The 25,711-nt window shown below is 34.3% G+C and overlaps 1 protein-coding gene across 4 annotated transcripts in view; it reads left to right on the forward strand.

Moving 5' to 3' along the window:
* Positions 1 to 25,711, forward strand: part of PPFIA2 (PPFI scaffold protein A2) — a 463,684-nt gene that overhangs the window by 372,190 nt on the left and 65,783 nt on the right. For all 4 annotated transcript variants that reach the window (XM_087868891.1, XM_087868889.1, XM_087868890.1 and 1 more), the window contains 6 exons: positions 3,517 to 3,652; positions 5,483 to 5,703; positions 14,620 to 14,857; positions 18,440 to 18,469; positions 21,585 to 21,715; positions 23,479 to 23,633. In XM_087868891.1, the coding sequence (XP_087725017.1) occupies positions 3,517 to 3,652; positions 5,483 to 5,703; positions 14,620 to 14,857; positions 18,440 to 18,469; positions 21,585 to 21,715; positions 23,479 to 23,633 (911 nt within the window). The remainder of the gene's footprint in view (positions 1 to 3,516; positions 3,653 to 5,482; positions 5,704 to 14,619; positions 14,858 to 18,439; positions 18,470 to 21,584; positions 21,716 to 23,478; positions 23,634 to 25,711) is intronic.

Genomic DNA, 25,711 nt, shown 5'->3' on the forward strand with positions numbered 1-25,711 from the left:
GATTTATGTATCTGAACTGAAACTACTTTTAATTCATTGATACATATTCACATGGTGATGATGATGATGATGATGGTGGTGGTGTTGATGAAGGAGAAGAGCTGATAAAATATCAACAGAGTAAATATGTAGAATGAGCATCATCCAGTCAACAAATTTAATATATTTTTAATAGAACCAAATGGCCATTTTGTTGGCTTGTTGACCTTTCGTCTCAGAAATACAGAGTTGTATTAAAAGAGGAAGGGGGGTGGCAGGGGGAGAGAGAAAAACAAAAACCCACACTCTTAAGTATAGAGAATAAACTGGTGGTTACCAGAGGGAAGGTGAGTAGAGGGATGGGTGAAACAGGTGAAGAGGATTAAGAGTACACTTATTGTGATGAGTACTTAGTAATGTTGAATCACTATATTGTACAGCTGAAACTAATATAACACTGTACATTAATTATGCTGGAATTAAATATATACATATATATCATTGGGGAAAAAAACAGTTGTAGAAGTATTGTCTAAAAGTTCATCACTGCAGTGAGTCATCATGGACAGCCTAATAATGTGACATTTATTCACAATGAAGGATCATCGTGGAAGCTCGGGGAACTACATATAGAACAATTCTTTGATACAACAGCTTGTAGTAGAAACAAAACTAGACCAATAATAAGAAAACTGACATTCCTAGGTCTAAGACAAATAATTACTAGCTGTTTGATTTGGGAAAGCCCATTTTCCTTAAGTTCAAATTTCATATGCATTTTACATGAATTGTATATAAAATAATATTTTTATGACTATTTCACAAGCTTTGCAACAAGTGAGCAAAGGGAGTTTTGTAAACAGTAAATCACAAGTATAAAGTATTATAGGAATTACTGATAAACTGATCGGATGGAATTTATAATACGTTATAGGATAACAATATTTATTGAACAGCAATTATTTATCAAACATCCTTGCTTCTGAGTACGCAATTTAAAAAGAAACAATAAAGAAAACAAGATGCACAAGAATTTCATGGATCTTACAGGCAGAGAAGTAGGAAGAGATGAGCTAAAGTTGGTGAATGCCAGTAACTAATATCCTCTACTAGTATCTCATTTGAGAATAATAACTTGAGTTCCAGAATGGCTGGGGAAGGTCTGATTTGGCTCAACTCTGAAGAAAGGATCTGGGTCATTGGAAAGGACAATGGAAGACATTTCAGGAAGCAGAGAGATGGGTAAAAGATGTTCTCTAAGAAAATTTAGACTTGATTTAGATTATATGCAAGAGTAATAGGAGATTCAGGTGGGGAAACTGCACGGGTTCATGTCTAAAGGAACCAGTGACTATATTGTAACTTAAATCTCCAAGTGACTCAAAATATTGTACACCAAAAATTATTTAAAAGTTGAAATGTATGGAAATATTGCCTCTGATTTCTGCTAGTAAAGTAGCTCACAGAGTTGAATAAAAAGAGAGAGGTGAGCAGTAACTGCTTTAGATGAAGTATTAACAATAATGGACTCTTTTACAGTTGATGTTGGTTCAGGCCTTTTGTTCTTTCAAGATCAGTTAGCACTTTCTACTTGCAAGAAACTGCATTGGAGATACAGTGATAATGGTGATGAAGAATACACGTTTCAAATGGGAAATACAGGCATACTGTGAGGACTGCTACAGTAGAGGGAATACCAGGGACTACAATAGTATAAGACAATGAGAATTTTACTCCAGCTTAAAAAATGTTAATCATGTATGAAGACTATTTCCAGCAGAAAGAACAGTATTTTCAAAGTCTCAGGATTAGAGGAAAGTGTGAGTTGTACAAGAAATTGAAAGGAAGTCAGTATGGGTGGATGGAGAGAGAAAAGACCAATAGTAACTAGAGGTGAAGCTGGAATTAAGTAGGAGGGTTCTAGATTTTTGAGGGCCTTGTAAGGCCATTGAAGAGTTTTAAGCAGTGCATCAATAGGAGCAGATTTGTATTTTGGTTCATGTTTTTATAAATGACTTGGAGTTGAAAGATAAAGCAACGAGGAAACAATACTCTTAGGATGAATTATAATTTTAGAATCTCCACTTTGATGACCGCAGAGACAATACCCAAGCAGTGACAGACAAAATGTACCTAGAATGTTCTGAGGTAGACAGTTTAGGCTGTATAATAATTAATTTCATTCATTAATTATCTTACCAGATATTTATCAAGTGTTTATTATATGCTAGAAATACCTCCTTAAGCATACAGTGGTCACTAAAATCTGACCTTTGTCTTCATGAAACATAGACCCTGTTATAGAGGCTGAGAGAGGTCCTATTTATGAGTACGATCTGGTTCGTTAGTTTTTATGTATGACTAATCCATAATAAAACCAATTTGCTTGATTAAATTTCAAGTTCACCGCTATAAAAAAGGATAGCTGTCCTCTACTTGGGGGATGATTTCTTAGTTCATTTGCTTTAAAGTTCTGTTTGACAAAACAAGGATGTGCATCAGTTCTTCTGGTCAGTGTCTTCTACTGTTGGAAAAACCGAGACCTTACCTAACCTTTTCTAATCTTGCCTATCATTTGGAAATGCTTGGTTTTTCCCTTTTCTTTTTCCACAAAGAGAACTGATAGAGCATAGTAGATCATCAGGAGCTGCAGTTCAAGAGAAAATATAGCATTAAGCGTATTTCCTACTGATAATTTTATAGGACAGCATGCTGTCACTGTTACCATCATTATTATAGCAATAAACTGAATTTGTTGTAAATCTATATATAAATAACGTGTCTAGAGAAACCTTTATTACACTTTGATTACAGTGTACTTTATTATCATGTTTATTGAAAACTAGTATAATATTTTTCTATTGGAATTTTCCAGCTATTTCATCTCTAAGCAGATTCAGAATCAGATGTGCTTATCAAAAGATTTTTCTTTATATTTTTGAAACAATGTCTTAAAAGCTGAAAAACTGGTGGTACATCCTATTTTATTAAAAAATAAGATTATTAACCTTGAGTCAATCTGATTTTAAGTATTCAGTTAATTTCCTAAATTGACAATTAGAACTCTGCAAGATAGAGAATTCTGGGACCCCAAAAGTACATATATTTTACTGTTAGATTAGTGGGGAATATTTACAACAGATACAGCAGTAAATAGCATGTGCTGATATGTACACTAAATACTTCAACAAAAAAGAATTGCCAGAATTTAAGACAATGGATCTTGGTTGTCAGTCTGAACGTGTTTCATTTTAATTCCACAATTGAAAATCATAATTAATGAACAAACAGATTTTTTCTATTCTAAACAGATAATCCACTTTATTTTCAAGAATGAACCTGAGACTGGAATTTCTCACATAAGCCTCAGAAGAGACCTCAAAGAGTCATGACAATTCATCAGTTTTCTTCCTTGAATTTTTCTTTTTTCTTGAGGGTTTATGCTTTATTCTTTACTGACAGTTGAGCAGGTGATAGTGATTTGCTGGGAAGTTTAACTTTTGCAGTTGGTCATATTTCATGTTTTCCTTTTTCCAGAACTCATCTAGACACCTCAGCTGAGCTGCGGTATTCTGTAGGATCCCTAGTGGACAGCCAGTCTGATTACAGAACAACTAAAGTAATAAGAAGACCCAGGAGAGGCCGCATGGGTGTGCGAAGAGATGAGCCAAAGGTTAATTTTTTTTTTTTATTTAAAGTCTTTGATGATTCTAAGTAAATATCTTACTCCATCTTGGATAGAATTTTAATACTGAGAGAATTCAAACTGCTAGCATTTTTAGTTTCAAGCATGACATGTGACATATTTTTAAAACTATAACTAATGCAAAACCACTATGTGCCAGAAGCTGAACTAAGCATTCCCCATGCGTGTATACACATAACCTTATGAATTTGATTCTGTTTTTATGCTAACTTCAGACATAAAAGGATTGAAGCTCAGAAATTTTAACCATTCAATATTATACAGCCAGCAGTGATAGAGTCAAAACCTGAACCTCTGTTTGTGTGGTTTCAAATTCCATGCCTTTTTTATCCCTTATGCTGTATTGCCAAACAAGTGGACTTTTGGTTTGCTTGGGCACTTATGCAAGGGTATTCATATTGTTAATTAAAATTAATTAAATATTTTAATTATAATTACTATTTTAATAAAACTTTGAGGAAAATGTACATAGACTATTGAAAGCGTTTATAGAGAAGTCTTCATGATAAACGGCGGTGCCAGTCTTCATTCATTCGATCAGTTTGTACGCTATGTATATTGTAAGTTTAGAGTTGCATTTTACAGGGAAGTAATTTTGTCCCTAAGTATAGTTTGTTCTCCCCAACCACTCTTATGTGTTGAATACTATATAACCTAATTGTCCTTACTTGTATACAGGTCCTTGATACCCTATGGTTTTAATTGGTACCTGTGTCAAGTATAAATTAATCCTTCATAGTAGGCATTCAATATCTGTTAAATGAATGAATAAGAAGTGAACAAATGAAGAATAAATCAAGTCCATCTTAGTTCTTTTCTCATTTGTACATGACAAATAAATTAGTGCTACTTGGTACCAAAACAGTTTGTAACACAAATGCTAATTCAGGTCCTCAAATCTTAAATACTCTGGGAAATATCATGTGGTCCCTCCCCCAGAAAATCATTTTACATCATCACAAAAATTAAAACCAATTTTTTAAAATGCAGAAAACTCTAAGTCCTCTCTCTCTTACTTCCCTTCCTCTCCTACCCTCAGATAACAGCTTGAAAAACACCAGAAGTTATATTATCTTTAGAGGCACCTGGCTTGCTCAGTCAACGGAGCATGCAACTCTTTATCTTGGGGTCATGAGTTGGCACCCCACATGGGGCATAGAGATTGCTTACAAAAAAAGATTTTCATTCACATGAGGGATTTATTTTATCAAATAAAAAACTGTAGTCATGTAAATTATTGTGCTTAAAAATCAATGAAACATTTAAGTGATCAGAGCAATAGAGATGAAATTAAATCACTTTTCAATATTCTTTTAATTATACTTTGTTAGAATCTATGTAAATGAATGTTGGGAAGAGAATTATTATATAACTTGTGTGATAATATTTGTAGTCTCAGCCTATAATAAGAAAGTGTAAGACTAATTAGTATAAGAGATGGAAATGCTTTAGTACAAATGAATAGAGATTGTTATAATTGGAAAGAAGGGAAAATGTTTCAAACATAGATGCTTTAAAGTCATTGTTAACTTGAATGGTGGTGGAACTAGAAATCATGCATAAGTTTATCATCATTATTCCTATTAAAATCTTGATACTTATGCTGACAATTAGTATCTGCCATTACTTAAGATGTCAAGGAGATATTTTATTGAAACAAAGTGTTTTAAATGGTAATAATCAGTTCTGCTTTTGCTAAAGTATAAAAGCATGTGTGCTTTTTGTTGATATTTTTCAGAATAGTTCTTTGATAATGAGCAATATGATACATATGATAATTACTCATTTACCATGCAGGTGAAATCTCTTGGGGATCATGAGTGGAATAGAACTCAGCAAATTGGAGTGCTAAGCAGCCACCCTTTTGAAAGTGACACAGAAATGTCTGATATTGATGATGATGACAGAGAAACTATTTTTAGTTCAATGGATCTGCTCTCTCCAAGTGGTCATTCTGATGCCCAGACTCTAGCCATGATGCTTCAGGAACAGTTGGATGCCATCAACAAAGAAATCAGGTGAGTTCAGTTATCTCTGATGGTTTTAAAGGATTGATTAGAAGACCTTGATACTAAAAATGACATAATTAAACCAGAAGCACAGGCATCATCTGGGAACTTACGAATTTTAAAGCACTTTTTACATTAAAATTTACTATTTAAATGATATTTGTGGTAATATGGCACATTCTTAAGGTACATTTAACACTGCCAAAAAGGTACTAAATAGCATGCAATTAATATGCAGCCAGCTCCTTAAAAGTATTTAGACATCAGAATGAAATTAACTAGGACTGAATTATTTCATACTAGATATGAAAAAATGCACTATCACCACACCAGATAATAGATGGTTTCCAAAGAGTAGATTACATTATAGAGTTGAAGTTGTACAAGTTAACAATTCAAACATTGAGAAATGTTGATAATTTTAATTTTTAACTTAATATGTACTTTCTCAAATCCTAATGATGTTATTAGTCTTTATCATTAACTTGACTAACCCCAGTGAAGAACCTGTGTCAGGTGGATTTATAGTCTTTTAAACATCAGGAAACTATTCTTAACTTGTTTTTTCTCAATGGATGAACAGTTTTTTACTATTTTGAACAATGGGTTTTTGTTTGTTTGTTTTTCTGGCTCTTGCTAAATCTGTTGGCCTCCTAAAATGATTCACATCTGTCCAGTTCTCTACTATCATCAGCCTATTGCACATTATAATAGTTTCTCATGTAGATGACAATAATACTCTCTTTCTGGTTTCCCCATGGTGTATGGGTTCCCATCTATTTCAAAGTAACACTGCAAGACTTTTTTAAACAAGACTTTTTTTAAACCCAGTGTGCTTGGTAAAGTAATGCTTTTTCAAACCCTTCAGTTGCTCTTGAGATAAAGAACAAAATACTCCATGTTGTCTACAATGCCCCACCTTCCTCAACATTCTCACCTACCTGATCCCATGTTCCATTATAAATGACTTCCAGTTCTTTGAATGTTCCCTGCTCTCTCCTTTGTGGTTGCTGTTCCTTTCTTCTGGAACATTTTCCTCAGTCCACAACATTGTGCCATAATATTTCACCTTCTTTACTCTTACTGTGAACATCTCCACCATCCCTTCTTCTGTCCTTCAGTTCATTTTACTGTCCTCCTTATCTTCATTGATTGTAAATTATATAAGAACAAGAAATATATCCTTTCTGCTTAATTTTTTTATATCCAGACCTTAGCACTTTTCTTGATAGAAAGTGTTGCATAAATATTTGATTAGTATAAGTAGAAAAAATAATGTAGAACATAAATTCAAACTGAATAACATTTTTGATACTATGGAGCTTTAACAACTGAATAGATTTGAAATCAAATATGTATCTGTGATATTTGTTTTCATTGAAAATATTTACACACACCCTCAGTAACAATCCGTGTCCCTCTAGGAACTCAACTTTGTTACCTTATGGTAGGAAAGCCCAGTTATAATCCTGGCCTAGACTAATTAAGTTGATACCCTTTTATATGTTTCCTTGCTGACCCTAAAAAGGTATTTAATATAGTTGCCAATTTGTAAGAAATTAAGAAGTACATATAATTCAAGTATATAGCAAATTCAAAAGATATAGGCATCTTGGACAGCAGGGGAAGATGGTAGAGTAGGATAGCCCTAAGCTCATCTCACTAGATAACACTCACATAAGTGAATATAATCCAGAACGTGATCTGAAGACTGGAAGAACAAACTCCACAACTAAAGGAAGAGAATATATCTGTAAAAATTAGTCAAGGGATTCACAAAATAAAAGGATGTAAAATATGACACCATATACCTAGAATGTGGTGTGGAGAGGATTAAAGAATGGTGTTCAAACTTAAGCAGCCATCAACTTAATATAGATTGCTAATGGTAACCACAAATCAAAAACCGGTAAATGGATAGCCAAAGAATAAAGAGAAATGAATCCAAGTATGTCACTGATGAAAGCCAACAAACCATGAAAGAGAGGAGAGAAGAAAGGATCAGAGAAAAACTACAAAAACAACTACAAAACAAGTAACAAGAAGGCAATAAATACATATCTGTCAATAATCATTTTGGATATATGAACTGAATGTTCCAATGAAAAGACATAGAGTGACAAATTGGATAAAAAAAAAAACAAGAGCCATCTGTATGCTGCCTACAAGAGATACATTTCAGACATAAAAATGCCAGCAGGTTGAAAGTGAAGGGATGGAAGAATATTTATCATGCAACTGGATGTCAAAAGAAACTGCGGTAGCAATACTTATATCAAAAAACTTGACTTTAAAACCAAGACTATAACAAGAGACAAAAAAGGACACTATATAATAAATGGAACAATCCAACAAGAAGATAAAATATTTATAAATATGCACCCAACATGGGAGCACCCAAATACATAAAACAGTTAATAACAAACATTAAGGAACTAATTGATAGTAATACAATAATAGTAGGGGACTTTAACTTATGTCAATGGATGGATCATCCAAACAGAAAATCAAGAAGGAAACAGTGGCTTTAAATGACACACTGGACCAGATGGATTTAACATATATATTCAGAACGTTCCATCCTAAAACAGCAGAATACACATTCTCTTCAAATGCACATGGAACATTCTCCAGAATAGTTCACATATTAGGCCACAAAACAGGTCAACAGATTCAAAAAGATTGAAGTCATCCCATGCATCTTTTCTGACCACAACACTATGAAACTGAAGTCAACCACCGGAAAAATCTGGAAAGAGCACAAATACATGGCAGTTAAATAGCATGCTACTAAATTAAAAATGAGTCAATGGAGAAATGAAAGAAGATATAAAAAATTACATGGAAACAAGTCAAAATGAAAATGCGATGGTCCAAAATCTTTGGGATGCAGCAAAAGTGGTTCTAAGAGGAAAGATCATAGCAATGCAGGCTAGAAGCAAGAAGAATTGCAAATAAACAACCTAACTTATCACCTAAAGGAGCTAGAAAAACAAAGAAAACACAAAACCACAGAAAGAAGGAAATAAAGAGTAGAGCAGAAATAAATGATACAGAAACTAAAAACAAACGAACAAACAAACAAAAACTAACAGAAGAGATAAATGAAACCAGGAGTTGGTTCTTTTCAAAGATCAACAAAATTGATAAAACTCTAGCCAGACTCGTAAAATAAAGACCCAAATAAACAAAATCACAAATGAAAGAGAAGAAATAACAAGCAACACCACAGAAATACAAACAGTTGTAAGAGAATATTAGGAAAAATTATATGCCAACAAATTGGGCAAACTTGAAGAAATGGATAAATTCCTAGAAATGTATAACCTAAAACTGAAGCAGGAAGAAATAGAAAATTTGAACAGACCAATTATCAGCAATGAAATTGAATCAGTAATCAAAAAACTCCCAAGAAACAAAAGTCCAGAACCAGATGACTTCACAGGCAAATTCTACCAAACATTTGAAGAAGAGGTAATACCAATTCTTCTCAAACTATTCCAAAAAAAATACAAGATAAAGGAAAACTTCCAGATCCATTTTATGAGGCCACTATCACCCCGATACCAAATAAAGACATCACACAAAAAAAGAGAACTATAGGCCAGTATCTCTGTTGAATATAGATGCAGAAATTCTCAACAAAACACTAGCAAACTAAATCCAACAATACATTAAAAAAATCATTCACTGTGATCAAGTGGGATTTAATCCCAGAATGCAAGGTGGTTAAATATTCACAAATCAATGTGTATCACATCAATAAGAAAAAGGATAAAAACCATATGATCATTTCAATAGATGAAGAAAAAGCATTTGACAAAGTACAATATCCATTCATGATTAAAATCCCTCAACAAAGTAGATTTAGAGGAAAAATATGTCAACATATTAAAGGCTTTATGTGAAAAACCCACAGCAAGCATCGTACTCAGTGATGAAAAACAGAGCTTTTCCCTTAAGGTCCGGAAAAAGACAAGGATGTCCATTCTCAACACTGTTATTCAATATAGTACTGGAAGTCCCAGCTGTAGCAATTAGACAGGAAAAAGAAAGAAAAAAAAAATGTCCAAATTGGTAAGGAAGAACTAAAACTTTCACTATTTGCAGATGACATGATACTACATATAGAAAACCCTAAAGACTCCACCGAAAAATGGTATATGGACAATTAATCTTCAACAGAGGAGGAAAGAATATACAATGGGAAAAAGACAGTCTCTTCAACAAATGGTGTTGAGAAAAGTGGACAGCTACATGCAAAAGAATGAAACTAGACCACTTTCTTACACTATACACAGAATACATTCAAAATGGATTAAAGATCTAAATTGTGAGACCTGAAACCCTAAAAATCCTAGAAGAGAGCATAGGCAGTAATTTCTGACATCAGCATTTTTCTAGATATGTCTCCTGAGGCAAGGGAAGCAAAAGCAAAAATGAACTATTGGGACTGCATCAAAATAAAAAAGGCTTCTGCACAGTGAAGCAAACAATAACAAAGCTAGAAGGTAACCTACATAATGGAGAAGGTATTTGCAAATGACATATCTGATAAAGGGTTAGTATCCAAAATACATAAAAAATTTATACAGCTCAACACTCCCAAAATAAATAATCCAATTAAAAAATGGGCAGAAGACATGAACATTTTTCCAAAGAAGACATACAGATGGGCAACAGACTCATGAAAAGATACTCAATATCACCAATCATCAGAGAAATGCAAATCAAAAGCACAATGAGATATCACTTCATACCTGTCAGAATAGCTAAAATCAAAAACACAAGAAATAGCAAGCGTTGGTGAGGATATGTAGAAAGGAGGATCCTTTTACACTGTTGGTGGTAATGCAAACTGGTGCAGCCACTCCGGAAAACAGTGTGGAGGTTCCTCAAAAAGTTAAAAAGAGAACTACCCGGGACGCCTCAGCGGCTCAGTGGGTTAAGCGTCTGCCTCCCGCTCAGGTCATGATCCCAGGGTCCTGGGATGGAGCCCTACATCGGGCTCCCTGCCAGCAGAGAGACTGCTTCTCCCTCTGCCTGCCACTCCCCCTGCTTGTGCTCTCTCTCTCTCCCTGAAAAATAAATAAAATCTTAAAAAAAAAACAAAAAACTATCCTAAGATCCAGTAATCACACTACTAGGTATTTACTCAAAAAATACCAAACACTACTTCAAAGGGATACATGCAACCCTATGTTTATTGCATCATTATTTCAGTAACCAGACTATGGAAGCAGCCCGAGTGTCCATTTATAGATAAATGGGTAAAGAAGTGGTATATACATACGATGGAGAATTATTCAGCCCTAAAATAGAATGAAATCTTGGAGCACCTGAGTGGCTCAGTCGGCTAAGTATCTGACTCTTGATTTCAGCTCAGGTCACGATCTCAGTGTTGTGAGATTGAGTCCTGCCTCAGGCTCTAGCCTGCTTAAGATTCTCTTGCTGGAGGAGAGGCGAGTGGGGGGATGGGGTAACTGGGTGATGGGCATTAAGGAGGGCACTTGAGCTAATGAGCACTGGGTGTTATATGCAACTGATGAATCACTAAATTCTACCTCTCAAACTAATAATACAGTACATGTTAATTAAATTGAATTTAAATTAAAAAAATTTTAAAAAACCAATGCACATGTTGCAGGTGTACAACATAAAAAAATTCCCCCTCTCCCCCTGTCCCCTCCCCCCACTTCTCTCTCTCAAAACAAACAAACAAAAACCCCACAAAACAACAACAACAACAACAAAAAACCCCGGAAATCTTGCCATTTGCAACAACATAGATGGAGCTAGAGAGTATAATGCTAAGTGAAATAAGTCAGAGAAAGACAAATACCAAATGGTTTCACTCATGTGTGGAATTTAAGAAACAAAACAAATGAGCAAAGGGGAAAAAGGGAGGCAAACCAAGAAACGGACTCTTAACTGTAGAGAACAAATTGAGGGGAGAGGGTGGGGGGATGGGTGAAATAGGTGATGGGGATTAAAGAGTGCATTTACCGTGATGAGCACTGAGATGTATAGAATTGTTGAGTCACTATATTGTACCCCTGAAATTAATATAACACTAATATAACTACTATAACGCTGTATGTTAACTCTGCTGGAATTAAAATTTAAAAACTTATTATAAAAAAGAAATAAGCATCTTCATAAAAACAGTGACAACATCTTCGTAAAAACTACTAACACTAACTAGAATTCATTTCCGGTTAAGACTTTTCTTTTTTCACAAACTATTCTAGCCATTAAATAAAATTCCTCTTTTCTGGTTTCCTTACAGTTTACTAATTCTCCCTTAAAGGAAGGGATTAAATTACTTCATTTGCCACTGCCCTGTTTGTTAATCTTTGCATCTATAGTTAGCTACTATTCTGAGTGCTTTACTTTCCTGGTCTTATTTATTATTTCATCCTTTTGTATGATTTATATGGGACTCTCTCCTCAACACATTAGGACATTTCAAAGGGAATCTGGTGTGTGTGTGTGTGTGTGTGTGTGTGTGTGTGTGTGTGTGTTTCTATATCTACATCAGGATTCTAAAGATCAATGGATTATCATTTATTTTTCTAAATAAACCGAACATATAGGTAGCATTGGATTTCCTCTTTAATTAAACTTCAATCTACCTCTTACGCAGCTTATTTCTCCTGGTTTGACTTTCCTTTACAATTAATACAATGTCTAGAGTTCATAGATACAATTTATTTGTAGAAAAAACACTTTTTCTGAAGGAGTCATTTCCCACCAATCATTTCAAAGCACAAAATTTCCTTTTTTTTTTAATAGGAGACATTTTTTTTCATTGGAATGTGTTTAAAGCATTAATAATGTTGTGCAATGTTACTTGATTAAGCCTTCTTTTGGGATTCCGATCTTTGGGTGAATTTAAATGTACCCATGAAAATAAACTTCAAAGTAAGAGAATTCATATTCTTTTTTAAAAGTATTTATTTATTTGAGAGAGAGAGAGAGCACGCAAGAAAAGAGCGGGGAGGGGGGAGAGGGTGAGGGAGAAGGACAAGGAGACTCCCCACTGAGCAGGAAGTCAGGCATGGGGCTGGATCCCAGGACCCTGGGATCATGATCTGAGATGAAGGCAGATGCTTAACTGATTGAGCCACCCAGGCACCACAGAATATTCTTTGTGGAACTGAAAAATTATAGCTAAGAGTAAATGTGCCTCAATATTTTTTGACCTAAGTTTTTGGAGCAGTTAAAGGTTCACGCAAAGTTCAAGGTTCAAGCAAAGTGTAGAGATTTCCCATATATCCCTTGGCCTCACACATGCACAGCCTCCCCCACTGTCAACACCCTTCACCACAGTAGTATATTAAAATCGATGCACCTATATGACACATAGTAATCACCTGAATTCCATTGTTTACATTACAGTTTACTTTTGATGGTATACATTCTATAGGTTTGGAAAATGTACGGCAAGTATCCATCATTATGGCATACAGAGCACTTTCACTACTATTAAAAGTCCTCTGTGTTCTGCCTATTCATTTCTTCCCCCTCCTGACCTCTGACAACCACTGATCTTTTTCCTGCCCCTGTAGTTTTGCCTTTCCTAGAGTGTCATATGGTTGGAATCATATGATATGTAGCCTGTTTTGACTGGCTTCTTTTGCTTAGTCATTTGCATTTAGTGTTCTTCCATCTCTTTTCATGGCTTAATAGCTCATTTCTTTTTAGCCCTGAGTAAGATTCCATTCACCTGATATACCACAGATTATCCCTTCACCAACTAAAGGAGATCTTGGTTGCTTTCATGTTTTGTCAATTATGTATAAAGTTGCTATAAACATCTGTATGCCAGTTTTTGTGTGCACATAAGTTTTCAGCTCCTTTAGGTAAATACCAAGGAACACAATTACTGAATGATTTGGTGAGAGTATGTGTAGTTTTGTAAGAAACCACAAAAGTGGTTTCCAAAGTAAATATGCAAAAAGAAAACTTCGCAGTTATCATAACCTTGGATTTAAGGACTATGTATCATAGGAGATCATAATAAGCCATTTGTAGTTAAGAGGAAAATATCTGAGGGGGGTTATTGATCCTCATTTTTTAAATCAACTACTGGTACACAGTTTCATTTTACCAATATACAAAATGTATATAGACTCAACTTAAATAGGATATTTATGTAATCCAGTAAAGCTCTTTGTTCTTTGCATCTCTGTAATAGTTAATTTATACATATTCTTGAAGCTTCTCCTTAAAGAAAAAATGAGCAATAGTGCTTTGTCTTCTTAAAAGCATTTATAGCAACAGTTAAAACTATTTCTTTTATTATGTGTATATCTATCTACCTATAGATAGATCATCTCCATATTATTACATTGCCTGGTGCTTATTTGAAGTTGACTTGGCTAAGTAGGTATTGTTTGGAAAAAAGTCTCAGGGTTTTATTGACCAGATGATAATTATGAATGACCATTCATTGAAGATTCTGTCAGTTGTTCTCTTTCATCAGGTGGGAGGTAAGATTCAATATCTTTGTTGGAATCTGAGTTTCTAAAAGTCTCATTTATTGGCACCCCAGTTCAAATGTAAGATTAGGATGAATGGCAGGGGGAAAAAAGGATTAGTGGCAGAAATCATCCAGGCAGGCAAGGTTTTAAAAGGTTTAGCAGGTGAAAAAAAAAAAAGTTTTAGCAGGTGGTAGTATAGAAAGAGGGTTAGACTGAAAGTGGGGAGGAGTTATATATCATTTGAGAAGAAGGATTTTCTAAATTTCAGCCAGAAAGCCTCTGGAATTTATTGAAAGTTATATCATTGCCTTTAGAGCAAAGAAAACATTAGATTTGATATAAAATGTTCACAGAGCTTTTATTTATTTATTTATTTCTGTGAATTCCAGTTACCATCTTAGCAGCATATAATGGATCCAAATTAAACTGTATCTTTCAGGCTAATTCAGGAAGAGAAAGAATCTACAGAGTTACGTGCTGAAGAAATTGAGAATAGAGTGGCCAGTGTGAGCCTGGAAGGCCTGAATTTAGCAAGAGTCCACCCAGGTACCTCCATCACTGCCTCCGTTACAGCTTCTTCGCTGGCCAGTTCATCTCCCCCGAGTGGACATTCAACGCCAAAGCTCACCCCTCGGAGTCCTGCCAGGGAAATGGATCGGATGGGAGTCATGACACTGGTATGATATGCACAGAGAACGTTTCCTTAATGGTTCATGAGCTGATACTTATTGGATGTTAGTATTCTAAGGACCTTCCGTGGTTTTTATTGTTTTTCCTTTTTTGCAACATCCCTATGTGGTAGGTGCAACTATTAATCCCAATATGAGACAAGCAAATGTAGCCTAAAAAGGTGTAATTTTCTAAGGTCACATAATAAGTAAATAGAAGAGCAGCAGTCTAAATATCACAGCAGCTATCTGAATGACTTTTAAACCATTAAGTAAATTTTTACTGATGATATCTTGATTAAGTAAATTGGGACTGGTATTTTATTTTTAATTCAGTAAATCACAAAAAATATAATTGCTTCAATAGAACAACATAGAATATTAACATTTTATAATATAGATAATATAATTTTAATAAGACGAGCCATCAAAAATAATAGTGATGATTTCTCAGTTTTGTTTTAGAATTTCATGTCAACATATTTACCCTTCTTTATTCTTTAATTCTTTATTTCACTTATTTTTACATTTGGGATTAATAGTTGGAAACCTAAATTTAGGAGGTACCCTGAACGTAATTGAGAGAAAATCAAAGTACCCTTTGCTAAAAATAATATAGAGAAACCTCTGGAAGAAATGATGGGAATGACTACTGAATGCTATGATGGTTGGTCACTTAATTCTCATGATAACATCTGCAAGTCTGAGGGCATCACCTCAACAGAGAGCAGAGGTAACTGGAGTTTGAGAGCATGAGTAAATTGCTCATGTTCAACACAGTAAGTGGAGCTGGATTTTTCTTCAAATTTGCTGACACAAAAACATATGTTATTCTGTCCCTTTTGTGTGTGTGTGTGATTAACTGGAAATATGTTTAAATGACAAAAATGAAGATTTAAATATTCTGAACTATTTTTGGAGGTAAAATTCTGTTTTTGTAATGAATATTAAAACTTTACTATTAAAATAATAAAATTCTAATTAAAAATGAGTTTGGGGATAGAAATTAATTAAAAACAAATACGTGAAATAACTATACAGTTATACAGTGTAAACTATCACAAATACAACAAATGGAGGAGAAACTAATGATACTGCAGAATATGAAGTGTATCAGTGTTTCTAGATACTGTCAGAAGACTGTGAAGCTTCTATAAAAAGTGTCACAATGTCTATATCTGTGTGTGTATGTGTGTAAAATATCTGAACAAAAAATTTTAATTCATTTTCTAAATGACATCTTTACATAAATATGTTGCAATAATATATTGCAGCTAATAAATTGTAAAAATTATTTCCATTGGAATTGATTTATTTTAATACACACATAATACACATATTTATAAAGAAATTGTATCTATCTATATATATATATATAATGCTCTCACCTTGAGGGAAAAGCCACCGTGTAAATTTTTTTAAAATTTTACTTTTACAAAATTTGTTATATATGTAAGTTAAATATCTTTTTCTTTAATTTTGCAATTGAGAATTGAAACAGAAGACTATTTTTATGGTGTGGCAGCATTTTTCACATTCAAACTCTTTATGATTATGGACTTCCATACAATAAAGTCAACATAAAAGAAAAATGGCAAAATTAAAAAAAAAAAAAAGGAAACTTTTGCCTTCTTAAGCCACTGAGCCCTCTAGCCTGTGCTCACTTCCAGATTTGATATTAAAAATATTTTTAGAATAGGGGCACCTGGGTGGCTCAGTGAGTTAAGTGGCTGCCTTTGGCTTAGGTCTTGAGCTCCAGGCTTGTCCTGGGATCTAGCCCCTAGTTAGGCTGTCTGCTCAGCAGGGAGTCTGCATCTCCCTCTGCCAACCTCCCCCATGCTCATGCTTGCTCTCTTCTCACAAATAAATAAAAAAATAAATAAAATCTTAAAAAAATATTTTTTAAATAGACATAATAGACAATGCCCAATCAAGACAAAGGACAGCTAATCAGAATTGACCCCACCTTGACACAGCACAGACTTTTAGCCTATGTACTAAGTTATACCCAGTCTACGGAGCTACATTGTGATCTGCTTTTTTAGAAATCTAGGTACCATCTATCTGACTTTATTAACTAAACAGGATATTGTCTCCGGCTTAGTTTCTGTTTATATTTGCTACATATATTGATGACTTGTTTATTATCAAAGCTACAGTAAGAATGTTGGCCCAGAGAGCATAATTTAGTCAGCATTCAAGGCAAGGAAGCTTTGGTTATTTCTGTCCTGCTATTCTTCCTTACGTTTTTGCAACATAGTGTTTTGCTCTTTTAAGTATTTTCATAAACATTAGTGTCATAATCTTTGATAGTGTTATTATTTTATACTAATAAAATAATGTGTATAAATGAAAAAGATGCCACAGCTTTCATGCATTTTCTTGAGCAGTTAGTCATAAATAAATCAAGGTAAATGAACATTATTACACTGTAATTACAGTACTTAAAAATATTTAAACATTTTTTGAGGGTAAAAAAGTACCTAGAATTTCCCATATCTGACTCAGAAAAACAGGAAATGAAACCCGGAAAGTCCTTATCACCTAATAAAACTTTGTCATTAAATTCGTCACTGCTATAGTGAAAGATAAGTAGATTTTCTTTTACCTATAGAAAATATTGGAGGGGGAATAATTTTGTTGGATATAATCCATGTTTGAATATTCAGAGGAAACGGAAAAATTTTAGGGACAGAAAAGCAGAAATTTGTATTCATTTGTATTGTGTTTGTTTATATGTTTTGCAAACATTGTTATTTGTCCTGATTATAAAATGTGCTCTTACTTACTTTTACCTCACCACAAATCTATAAACATAAAGAACATTCTACCAATATCTAGTTAGAATATTGAATGAAGTAAATCAACCGATTTCCAATACAAAAAATATATAAATGTAAATGTAACTAAAATGGAATAAAATTGTTTTACTCACACAAGAAAAATTAACAAAGATAGTAAGTGAATACAAGGTTCATCGGAAATCAGAAAGAATTAACTTTTAAAAAAATTCTGTAAAAGCACATTGACAAGAAAACAGCAGCCGTAGAAACACGTTACACTGAGGCCAGAGCTCTTGGCATTTGGGAATGAGAGATTTGTTAGGATGCCAGGAAGTTTGAGATACATCAGGAATAGCAACCCTGCCCCAGGGAGGAAGAAGGGTCTGCATAGGTAGGGCAAAAGGGAATGTTTGTAAACTCCATATATGTGCATTGGTTCTTCATTTATGTATGATCTCCTTCATTCCATTTATATTTTCTCGGGAGGATATAGTCCCATATTTATTTCTGGCTAGATCATTCCATATGCGCTTCCTGTTCCCTAGGGTTCCATGTCTCAGATCTCATACATATATGTTTGACCCCATCATGTGGACATGCCCCCCACCCATTCCATCTAAGAAGTTTCCTCTCTGAAGTCACTCTCAGGAGGAGTCCTTCTGTAATGGTTAAAGACATTTATTTAGAAAACAATGGAATGAATAAACAAGACAGTGAAGTTATAGAATACTATTTAAACTGTAACATGGTCAAATGGTACTCATTAATTAGTTCTGTTTTATGTTGCTTTTATTACTGCCAATCACAGCCAAGTGATCTAAGGAAACATCGGAGAAAGGTACTGTAAATATCTTTTATATGATTGCTAGTTGAATATTGTTTTTCTATGAAAGCTTTAAAATTATATTCCCATTAGTTGAACCATTTTATTCACACAAAAATAAATATTAAAAGTATTTAAGTGTTATCCAATTGTGTAAATATGATGGTAAGAGCAAATGCCTCAAAATAAAATTGTTTATGCTTTCTAGGGTAATGATTAGATTATGTGGTCTAACTATCCTAGAATTAGATTGTTTATTGTCAATGCTAAAACAGTGCTGCTTATTTTTAAATGTAGGTTTCACTATTATTCAGGTATGTGAGACTGACAGATCGGGAGACCACTGCCAATGTAAAGATAGTTTGTTACTCACACTTCCAAAGAGGAGGGGTCATGCCATGGAATGCAGAGGCAAAGGGAAGTACCCGAGTAGGTCCTCCTGAAGCAGAAAGAGCTAGGAGAAAGGATGAGTAGGAGCTTCATTGTGGTATCTGTTGGAAAGGTAAGGCAGGATAAGCAGGCTTGGGACTGGCTAGTTTTAATTGTGTCAGTGAGCTCTAGGTATTGGGGCCATCTCTAGTTTTCTGATTCCTGGCCTGGGATAATTAAGGCAGAGGAATGTCGCCTCCTGATGTGTAAAAGCCAGCTAGAGAGTATGATTTGGCATACTGGCCTAGATTGATTGACGTGCATGTGAAAGGCACACTCCAGGAAAGTAGTTTACTATCTCTAGGAATTAGCCAGCCCTGGGAGGAACATTGCGCCCTGGGTCAGCATAGCAGCAGATGCCAGAGCATCAAGAATACAGAACTTATAAAAATATAATTAATCTGCTGCCTTCCTATTTGGTGTGACATAAATAGAATAAATATTGGAAATGAGAAACAAAATTGACTCCAGTTCTGATTCACAAAATGACATCTTGTTAGATAATTGAGAACAGCAGAGCTCAGACTCACGGAATATCAGATGGGAAAGATTTCAAAGATTCAACCTACTATCTAGTGCATAAATCTGTTTTTCAGCATCATCAAGATGTGATAGACTATGTCCAAACTCTTCAGGAACCAGAAAACTATTTTTTCTTTGTCTTTTTTAAATTAAAGAAATCTATATTATATTTGTGTGGCTTAGATTGATGGAATATTTTTTTCTTGAGTTAACATCCATCTTCCTATTGTATCTTCTCCTTGATACTACCAGTTGGTTCTCAACTGTCAAATTTATCGTGCATAAAGTTGTCTCTGACTTCCTCTACCACTTAAAAGGATTATTCTGGGAATATAGAAAGAAATCTGAGTAGACGGATGTAGACGTTCAGTGGATATGAAAAAAAAAAGTCACAAAGGAAGGTCCGGTACAAAAATGCAGGCTCAGGCTCAGGGAATTCAGGGGGTGAAGAAATAGTTGGTAAGAAAAGTAGGTCATGGAAAGACTACAAACTAAAAACCGTTGTATATCAGGCTAAGGAGTTACAGGTGTGATCCATTTGCACTTCAAAAGAACACGTTAAGATAAGTATTATCACGTCCATTTTACTGATGAGGAAATTGAATCTTAGAGAAGGTAAGTAATTAGCACATGATATTCAACAAATAAGAGAAACCAGAATTCAAATCCATCTCTGATTCCAAATCCTGTCTCCTCTATTTTATTTATATAGTATAAGCTCCAAGCATTATTCAGACGAACAGTTCGTATCTGATGTTTTTAAAAGCTGGTATTTGGAAAGTTGGCATAGTTTGACTGGCAGTGTGGAGAGAATAAGGCATTTTAGGAGGTGTTTCAGGGGAAAAAATCTGGAAGCAGAAGGGTCAGGCTTAGCAGAAATAATCACAGAAAACAATTATGGCTAGATCATGGGACCGTGAAGACATAAACACATATTAGGTAGAGTTTGGAAACACACTTTATGAATTTAGATGAGAAGTGAGTTTAGAAAGAGTTTTGCAGAGTAATAACATGCTGAAAGTAGTTCTTGAAAAAGATTCTTCTGGCGGCACTATACTCGTTGAAATGGAGTGAAGAAATCCTATAAAGATGCCTATATGAACTGTTAAAAGTCATCTAGGCTTAGATGACAAAAGCCCAGTCAAACAATTCAGTTTCTCCAATGCATGAGGTCTTTATCCTATGTCATATGTAAACACATTTATGCATAATAGCTTAACATAGAAATAAAGGAAGACATTATGTAGACGTAAGATGATAAACAGCTTTAAAATTTTTGCTATAGCCATATTGCTAACTTTTTGTATCAGAACTTCCAGAACTGTATCTTCTAACTATGCTTTCCACAGTCTTTCTATGTGTATGTATTTCGATGCACAGTGATGCCATGAAAAAAAATGCAGGATTGTTGTAAAAAAATACCTCTTTACATAAAACCAACTCGATTGTTGAAAAGTCTTACTGTAATGCAGTTTTATATGTCTATCTCTGGCAAAATTTATGGTATCCTGAATTGCTCTGGATTCTGAACTAAATTCTTTAAAGAAATCCCTTCCACCCCATCTTCTGTTTTCTGTATGCCTCTGTCCATGTTCCCGTGAGAGGTAGTAAATGAAACAATTTTCAAGAATTTTTTTTCTAATAAACTGCCACTCGTTTTTTAAACATCTGGAACACATTTCATTAGCCTGATTTAATACACTTTATCTGGTAAAGCAGTGTTTTTGCCACCTTCTCTTCTCACTTCAAAAATCTGTGTAAAAGATATCCATGTTATGATGACCTGCCTATGCATACTTTTTTTAGTGAATTAGCTCAAATAATGTGTTCAGTAAGTTTTTATAAAGCATTTACATTCCTGATATATTGAAATGGATTCTAGGATAGTTTTTTTATAGTCCCTGTTGACCTATGGTATTTATTTACTCTGAAATAATATTTTTGTGTAAATGGGTTTTTTTTTTTTTCAAACTGGAATGTCTTCACTTTTAAACAGTTATGACAGTCACACTCTTCAGTAATGTGAATTTATATGTGTAAGACCTATATGCCCCAAGTTTTTTATTTTGTTTTTGTATTAGAGTTACTCAAATAGCCTTGCTTAATGATTTCTCCATTTCCATCAATTTCAGTTGAAATCTAGAAAGAGTTCATCTGAATGTATTGTTTTCGCTTCTAGATTGCAGTGGTGGAAGAAGATGGTCGGGAGGATAAAGCAACAATTAAATGTGAAACTTCTCCTCCCCCTACCCCTAGAACCATCAGGATGACTCACACCCTTCCCTCCTCCTACCACAATGATGCCCGAAGGTATGATTCTCCCAGCACACAGCACAAGGCATGCTCTCCTTCTGAAAATATTCCTTTCTTTCAGCGTCGTCAGATAGACTGCTTAAACGTTTATATGAGAAATTTGAATTGAGCTCTAACTCTCCATTAGAGTATTACCCTGCACCCTCCTCCCAGCATCACTAGTGGAAAAAAAAAAAAAAAACTTGCATTCTGAGATCAAATTTTTAGTTTTAAAAATAACTATATATTCGTGGTCTTATTAGCCAATGTGGATGAGATTAACTCTTCCATTTTTAGTAGATACTTCCTATTAAAGTCAGGCTAATGGAAGGACTTATTTGGAAGAATAACAAAAAAAAATAAGGGATTCTAGGACGAGACTATAAATTTGGCTTAGGTGTAAGAATAATGAGAGTCTGTAAAGTTCATAATTGCACATCATTTACTTATAGCAGACAGATATGTACACCACGGTCCGGGGGCTGGTGCTGCCAGCTAGAACAGCCACTCAGGCACAAAATTCTTATGAAAAAAAAAGTATATTTGCCAAAATGTTAAAAGAAAAAGTAAGGGAAATACCCATTTTTCATAGTAACTCATCCTAAGGTCCTTTCTGTCTGACTATAAAATTGCAAACAGATCTCCATAATAATGGCATAAATAAATCTAAATTTGCAATTCACATCTTAAATATATAGCCTTTTACAGTCTTATCAATTGCAGCATCTCTAGACACATAATTGATATAACTGAACATAATGACTTAGTATTAATAACTTACGTAAGAATCTGTCTTCTAAATAGTATGTGTTTTACAACAACTATGTTTGAAAACAGACCTTTCTGTGCTGGCAGGCACTTTTTTTTCCCAGTTTTGTTTATTTTTAATTTCTAATGTGAAAAAAAACCACCAGTTACTCCAGTTTCAAAATATATGCTTTCACCCTCCAAGAAAAGAGTGAATTATACCTTAACATGTGAAAGCTATTGGTTTGGAGTTTAGAGAATGTGAACTCATTTATTAGGACAAATAAGTAAAGTAATTCATCATGGTGTTGTCACATTAACAGCTGTAGAATAGATAGCAATATATATTGAACGTCTCCTATGAATACAGTGTCAGTTACATTGACCGGGAATGAAACCTCAAGCAACTGCTTGGAATTCATTTCAGTTTATCATGTACCTAAAAGGATACCTGAGAACTGTAAGAAAAAACATAAAGTGATCACCAGAGCATATGATTAGTTGCTTCTAAATCCTACCTAGATGATTTAAAATTAAACGAATTAGACTCTAAAACTGAGAGAGAGAAGGTGGCTAGAAGAAAACTCAGTAAAATGTGGGTTGGAATAGCAGCTTAAATTTCACTGTTAGTTAAATTTAAATGTCTTATCATAGGTCATTACGTTTATGACTTAAAAAAAAAAACACACATAAACTCCAAGAAGGAAATAGGGAAAGGGTCACATGCTAAAGAAAGGAATGTCATTCAACATGCAATTAATAAGCCAACCTGTGTTCATTGATTCATTTGAGATTGTATCAATAATAAGGGGGGAAAACATTTAGAACAAAAATAATCTTTTCTAGAGAAAATTTGGAGGCTCAGGGCCCTAAAGCTGGAAAAAAAAAGAAAAACCAAAAAAACTTCAGTATGCTTAAGAGCAAACGTGGGAGGAAAGAGAGAAAATAAGTGTTCTTCCATTCGTCCCTTTCTAAAGGAACAAGTCTTGTGTACCTTGTGGGACAAGCAGTTTGCTCTCTTTTGTGTTTTGCAGTAGTTTGTCTGCCTCCCTTGAGCCAGAAAGCCTTGGGCTTGGCAGTGCCAATAGCAGCCAAGACTCTCTTCACAAAGCCCCCAAGAAGAAGGGAATCAAGTCTTCAATAGGACGTCTGTTTGGTAAAAAAGAAAAAGCCCGACTTGGGCAGCTCCGTAAGTGTGCATGCGTTTGACTCTTCACTGCCACTCATTTCGGTCACTTCTGAGGGCCCGTCTGCTTTTCATTTCATTTCCCATCTTTGCATTTCTTCTTTTTTCTCCCTGACAAATTTTCTTTTTCTATCAGCTCTGTAAATTCAGTTTAGCTGACTAATGTTGGACAGAACTTACAAGGGAAGAATATTGTAAAACGTACAGCCCTTTCGATTTCTCTGTGAATGACAATAGCTAGAATTTATTTGATGCTGACTCTGTGACAGGCCCCTATGAGGCAAGTGTTATTACTGTTATTCTTATTTATTGATGAGTAAACAATGTCTTAGTAATTTGTGGAACTGAGAAATGTATCCTAGTGTCAGTGTTTCAAACCAGTTTAAAACCACTGAGCATACTGCCACTTAAGGCACAGATATCTATACAAGCTTTTCTGCTGAAACAGTTGAGATACCTATAAAAAGCCAAAATAATTTTTTTCAGTCAAAATAAAGAATTATGATATGCAGGGCGAAAAAGTACAGGATTTCTTTGTTTAAACCTAACACAGCTTCCACAAACAAACTCTACACTATATAGGTGGGGAGACAGAGGAAGGAATAGGGCAATAGGGATTGTGTTCGTTAGTTATTGTCAGTCACTAATCGAATAAAAATATAGATTGGTACATTTGAAATGATCCTAGGTAAATATATAAATATATGTACATAGATAGGTGATGGATGGATGGATGGATGGACATGTTTATAATTGTCTAAAACAAAAAGAATATGAAAAATGTATTTCCTAAAAGGATAATATATACATTTGCCCTATGTGTGTGTGTGTGTGTGTGTGTGTGTGTGTGTGTGTGTGTCTTCCTATATATTTATTTTTTCTTCTGATATCTTTTTTCATCATATTGGCTATTCGTGATTGCATCTTCTTTTTTCCATCTTTTCCTATTTAACTTACAACTATAGTTAAATTATTGGGAAAATATTTAGTTCCTACCTCAAATAGTAAATGCTGAACAGAATGATACAGATTTCTTAGCACTTTCTTTAGTTTTACAAGCAATGCTCCAGCTCCCAGGCTTACTGTCCTGTCCTGGCACCAAAAGAATTTCTGAGAATAATATTTATGTTTGCAAATTTACAAATGTGGTATATTCAGAAATGCCCTTCCCAACTTCTGTAATGTAAAACCCACACAAAACATCAGAAGCCATGGGAAACTGATATCTGACCAGCTGTGTGATTAAATGTTACTCAGCAGGTGAATTAAATCCTCTTTGGATTTGTTTCTCAGGAGAGGAACTTCTTAAGCTGTAAAAAAAAATACTGCATAAGGAAAGAAGATAGAAGATGATTTTTTAAAATATAAAATATACATGCCAAGGCACTGTTTCAATTTTTTTATTTGACAATTATTTATAATCTTACCAAATTATTTGTCATTTCCAATATATTACAGTGTAATTCATGATAGTGTAGTTATTTTAAAATATTTATTTTGCTAGCATAGTAATCATTTTATTTATTCCTATTTTCAACATATATATTCATTTTAGAATCTGTAATTTACTTTTCCCTTTTAACATATATTTAATTGCCTTTCTATCATGGATTTTTTCTATTTTTATTTTGTATTTAACTTTGATGAGGAATAACTGAATCAGAAATTTTATCAATATTCTTTCAAAATCAAGGTATCCAGGATATAATTTAAAGTCTGGTAAAATATAGATTCTTCTAGAAACCTAGGCCTTCTTACCCATTTTCAGTGACTGTGTGTCTCTATATCAGACCAGATGAAAAGGGAATTGATGATAATTATTTTCTGATCAACTCCATCCAATTCGGAAACTAAGCGATAGTTATTGGGGATCATAGCATGACCCCAGAAAGAATTCTGAGCCCTGAGCAATTTTGTTTTATGCTGAAGAACAGCAGACATACAGTATAAATAAAGTCAGAGTCAGCAGCATGCTAAGAACTGCCATACTGATGAGGAAGACAGGGACAAACATCTGTGCCTCTAGAGCTATATAGAACCTGTACTGAAGGGGAATCAAAGCTCCTGGGGAAGCTAAGAAG

The sequence above is a fragment of the Ursus americanus genome, chromosome 17 (genome assembly GCF_024610735.1).
Source record: "Ursus americanus isolate L20-20 chromosome 17, mUrsAme1.1.p, whole genome shotgun sequence".
In the NCBI taxonomy this organism is placed as follows: Eukaryota; Metazoa; Chordata; class Mammalia; order Carnivora; family Ursidae; genus Ursus; species Ursus americanus.